Source organism: Neophocaena asiaeorientalis, unplaced genomic scaffold, assembly GCF_003031525.2.
Source record: "Neophocaena asiaeorientalis asiaeorientalis breed wild unplaced genomic scaffold, Neophocaena_asiaeorientalis_V1.1 scaffold282, whole genome shotgun sequence".
Classification (NCBI taxonomy): Eukaryota; Metazoa; Chordata; class Mammalia; order Artiodactyla; family Phocoenidae; genus Neophocaena; species Neophocaena asiaeorientalis.
This window is the reverse complement of record NW_020172595.1, coordinates 976011-979585: the sequence shown is the minus strand read 5'-3', so window position 1 is coordinate 979585 and position 3575 is coordinate 976011. Positions and strand designations below refer to the sequence as shown.

The 3575-nt window shown below is 54.7% G+C and overlaps 1 protein-coding gene across 1 annotated transcript in view; it reads right to left on the bottom strand.

Moving 5' to 3' along the window:
* Window positions 1-6: 6 nt before the first annotated feature.
* Window positions 7-3575, bottom strand: part of PPP1R18 (protein phosphatase 1 regulatory subunit 18) — a 9333-nt gene continuing 5764 nt past the window's right edge. Inside the window, exons 2-3 of the mRNA XM_024738563.1 lie at window positions 995-1205; window positions 7-328 (exon numbers count right to left, since the gene is read on the bottom strand). Of these exons, the coding sequence (XP_024594331.1) occupies window positions 309-328; window positions 995-1205 (231 nt within the window). The 3' untranslated portion in view covers window positions 7-308. The remainder of the gene's footprint in view (window positions 329-994; window positions 1206-3575) is intronic.

Sequence of the window (3575 nt, the reverse complement as noted above, 5' to 3'; positions counted from 1 at the left end):
TACCCTGCCCATGGAGATGGAGAGGGTGCTCCATCCGTACCCCCCCACTGCACCCCGTGAGTTCTGTGCTCCTCCCCAGGACTTGATGGGGATCTTGGATCACCTAGGATGCACCAGCATGTCTGATGCGGGTGGAAACTGTGCGGTTGCCTCCGCCCCCAGAAACAGGATGAGGAAAGCAAGTTGGAAGATGTTGGTTGCCCTTCCCTGCCAGTCTCATGTTCAAGGTCTGTCTGCTCTGAATCTTCTGGGGTCCAGGATCTTCAGTTCTGGGAAGGAGGGAGGTATATCCCAGTGTTGGAAGAGGGTCACCTCCGGCAAGACTCATCTGTGGGAGAGGAGGCAATAAGGATAGAGAATGAGTGAGGGTCTCTGCTTCCCGCCTTCCCGACCCACTGCCCACACTGAAGGCCAGTTGGCATGTAGGAAATCTTATAATATCTTCCACATCCTGAGTGCCTGTTACTACTAGTAACAGCCATCACTCATTTAGCCTGGATTCTGTGCCAGCCATTCTCATAACTCGTTTAATCTCACAATAACCCCCAGGAGAGGTTAAGTAATTTGACGTCCAGCCGTAGTTCCTAGGTGTTCTACAAAAATTACTTAACCCTCCCAACAATTCCAAGAGGTAGTTATTATTAACCCCATTTCACAATAATAAACTGAGGCCAGAGGTCAGGTGATTTCCCTGAGGTCACACCACAATTAAGAGACAAGATGGAATGCAAACTCAGGCCTGTCTGATCCAAACGCTGTGTTTTTAACCACACTAGAGCGCTCAGAAAGAGGCCTGGTTTTGAAATATGGAGACCTCACGTGCACTTCGCTTCCCAAGACCTCCGTTTTCCCATCTGTGAAAGGAGCAGTTGGGCTAGAGGCCCTGCCAAGACGCTTCCAAGCGCCAACATTAAATCCTCCCCCTCCCTCCTGGACCGCAGTGCCCACTCCGAACACCAGGGGGCGCCCTCGGGCCGGCGGAGCCCGCGCTCACCCACTATCAGGGCCTTGGTGCGCAGCCCGCCCTGGAGCTCTGGCTGCAGCAGTAGCAGTTCCTCCTCATCCTCTTCGTCGTCGGGTTGGGCCGCTGGGGGACTGGAGACACTGGGGGCCTCAGGTTCGGGGCCCAGCTCCTCCAGCACCGAACTCTCGGAGGGGTATTGGTACGTGGTCTCCAGGGCTGTCTCGCTGAAGGAGATCTTGAGCTGAGGGTGGGAGAGAAAGGGGGGAGGAGGCGAGGTCAGCAGGGGGAAGCCCGCAGGGTAACAGGTGCAGGATGGAGAGTGGGGACTGGATTTGGGCACTCGCTGACTTTGTCCTCCCCAGCCACTCTGGAAGCCAGTTGTCCTTGCAGTACTCTCTCTCCAGTCCCAGATTTTCCCTCTTCAATCATATTATTTCAGAAACATTGACTTTGACCTGAGCTTTGGCGGGGGCCCAGGTGGCAGAAGTGAGTAACCCAGGACCAAGGTTCTGGTTTTAGAGTGTGGGAGGTAGAAGCGTAAAAACAAATTAAAAACATGGAGATAAGTCCTATGATCAGAACTGAGTCTTTGGGCACCCTGGGAGCAATCAGGACGGCTACCCAGAGGAGGTGAGGTTTGAAAAGAGCTGGAAAGAGCTGGCTGGGAGGAATCCCCACCAAAAGCAAAGACAGGCACAATAGTTTCCATAGCCTCGGCCCCTTGATGTTGGGGGAAACCCAGGACCCTGGTCACCAGCCCCTTTCACCCCCCTCACTCCCCTCCTCCAGCTGGAGTGGACCCACAGGAAAGGGTCTTGGGTCTGAGAGGGGAGCGGAGACGAACAGAAAAGCCCAGAGGAAAAGAGACTCTCCCCAAAACACAGGGAGAAGATGAGCCTGAGTGCCTGAAAGGTGCAGCTGGGGGAGGTGACAGGGGCAGAGAGGAAAGTCCGGGCAAACATGGCATGGGGGTGGAGAGTGCACCAGAAGGGACGTGCAGAGACAGAGGCAAATGACCAGAAGGGATCTGGACAGGGCAGAAAATCCTTCCTAAACATACTGTCTCAAGAGCAGGCAAGCCCCAGCTGCTCTTACTACCTTTTTACCCTTCCCCTTTGCCCTCCTAAGAAGCTCAGGGGGAAGGGGCAGGGTGGGATTAACTCTGGGAGCCAAAGCGATTAAGGAGACAAACAGGAGGATTCCATGTGAACTGCTCAGAAAGGTCCAGATGATCTCCCCAGGCCTCCTCTGGCGTCTGAGAAACTCGGGGCTGCAGCCCAGCACCCCTGAGTCTCTGCAGGGACTGGGGTGAGGAGAGAAACCAGGCTGGTGGCTGGACAGGTGGTTGCTAACACCTGGGTCCCTGAGGGAAGCTAGAACTCAGAGACTGTGTGTGTCACTCCCTGGGTCCAAACCTGGCATTGGCCCCTACCTCACTGGGAGCAAAAGCCAGAGACTGGCCAAGGCCTACAGGGGGCTGCCAGTGTGCCTCTCCCCACTCCTCTCCAGCATCCTCCTCCACTCCAGCCACATTGGCTGTGATTTCCTCCAGCCCCACCAGGGGCACTCTTACCTCAGGGCCTTTGCACTGGCTGTTCCCTCCGCCTGGAACACTCTTCCCCCAAATATAGCCATGGCTCCCTCTCTCTGCATCATGCTATTATAAAGTTGTCATATTTGCTCCTCCTACCTCCTGGCCCTCTAGGTTCCACTTGTCCCTGTTCTAATGTTTTCCCATAATCACTTACCACCTTCTAACCTAACCTACCAGAGAATTTACTTATTTGTTTACTTATTTGTGTCTGCTGTCAACAGAAACGTGGAAGTTGCCACAATGGGTAAGGAAGGCTTCATCCAGACCTCAGATGTGGTCCCAACAGAGGACCAACACTGGGGGAATACTGGGGGCGGGGTCAGTCCAGTCTGTACACAGTCAACCCCCAGTCTGTGTCTGTGGAACAGCTGGCTGGTAGAATCAAGTGACAGGAACCAGACCCCTTTATATCCCAGTTTCTCAAAAGGAACTAATTCTATTGCTGACAGATTTACCCAAACTTCTGGGAACCCATTTCGGTTTTCTTTTCATATCACCTTTTGAGATAACAAGCTGCGTAGTTTATTATCTGCTCTGGAAAAGGATCCATTTTATTTGCTCTCCCTCCACGTTTGTCTCTCTCCCCCCACCCTGCTTCCCTCCTCACCACCCGCCCCAGCTTCTGACTGGGCTTCTCAGGAATGCACAGCCTGCATGGGGCGTGTGGGGGTGGGGGGTACGGAGGGGGTGACTCACTCCTCTCATCAGCTATATAAGGTCACAAGGGGGCTGGAGAGGGGAGGGGCTGGTCTCCCTGCCAGAGGGGCCTCTGGGGAAGGGCACCAGCCACAGCCCAACCCCTGGGCTCCAGGGGCAGGGCTGGGATTTCTCTCTCAGTGGCAGGGATACATTTGATGGAATTAGCCTGCAAAACAGGAGTTATTTAGGGAAGGGGGGCAGTGTTGGGTGGCAGGGTCCTCATATTCCTGATCTGGCAGCTGGGGACAGGACATGCCTGTCCCTGATGAGCAGGGTGCTGGGCGAGTGGAGAAGGCCTGAGGGAGGGCCGAGGGGAAG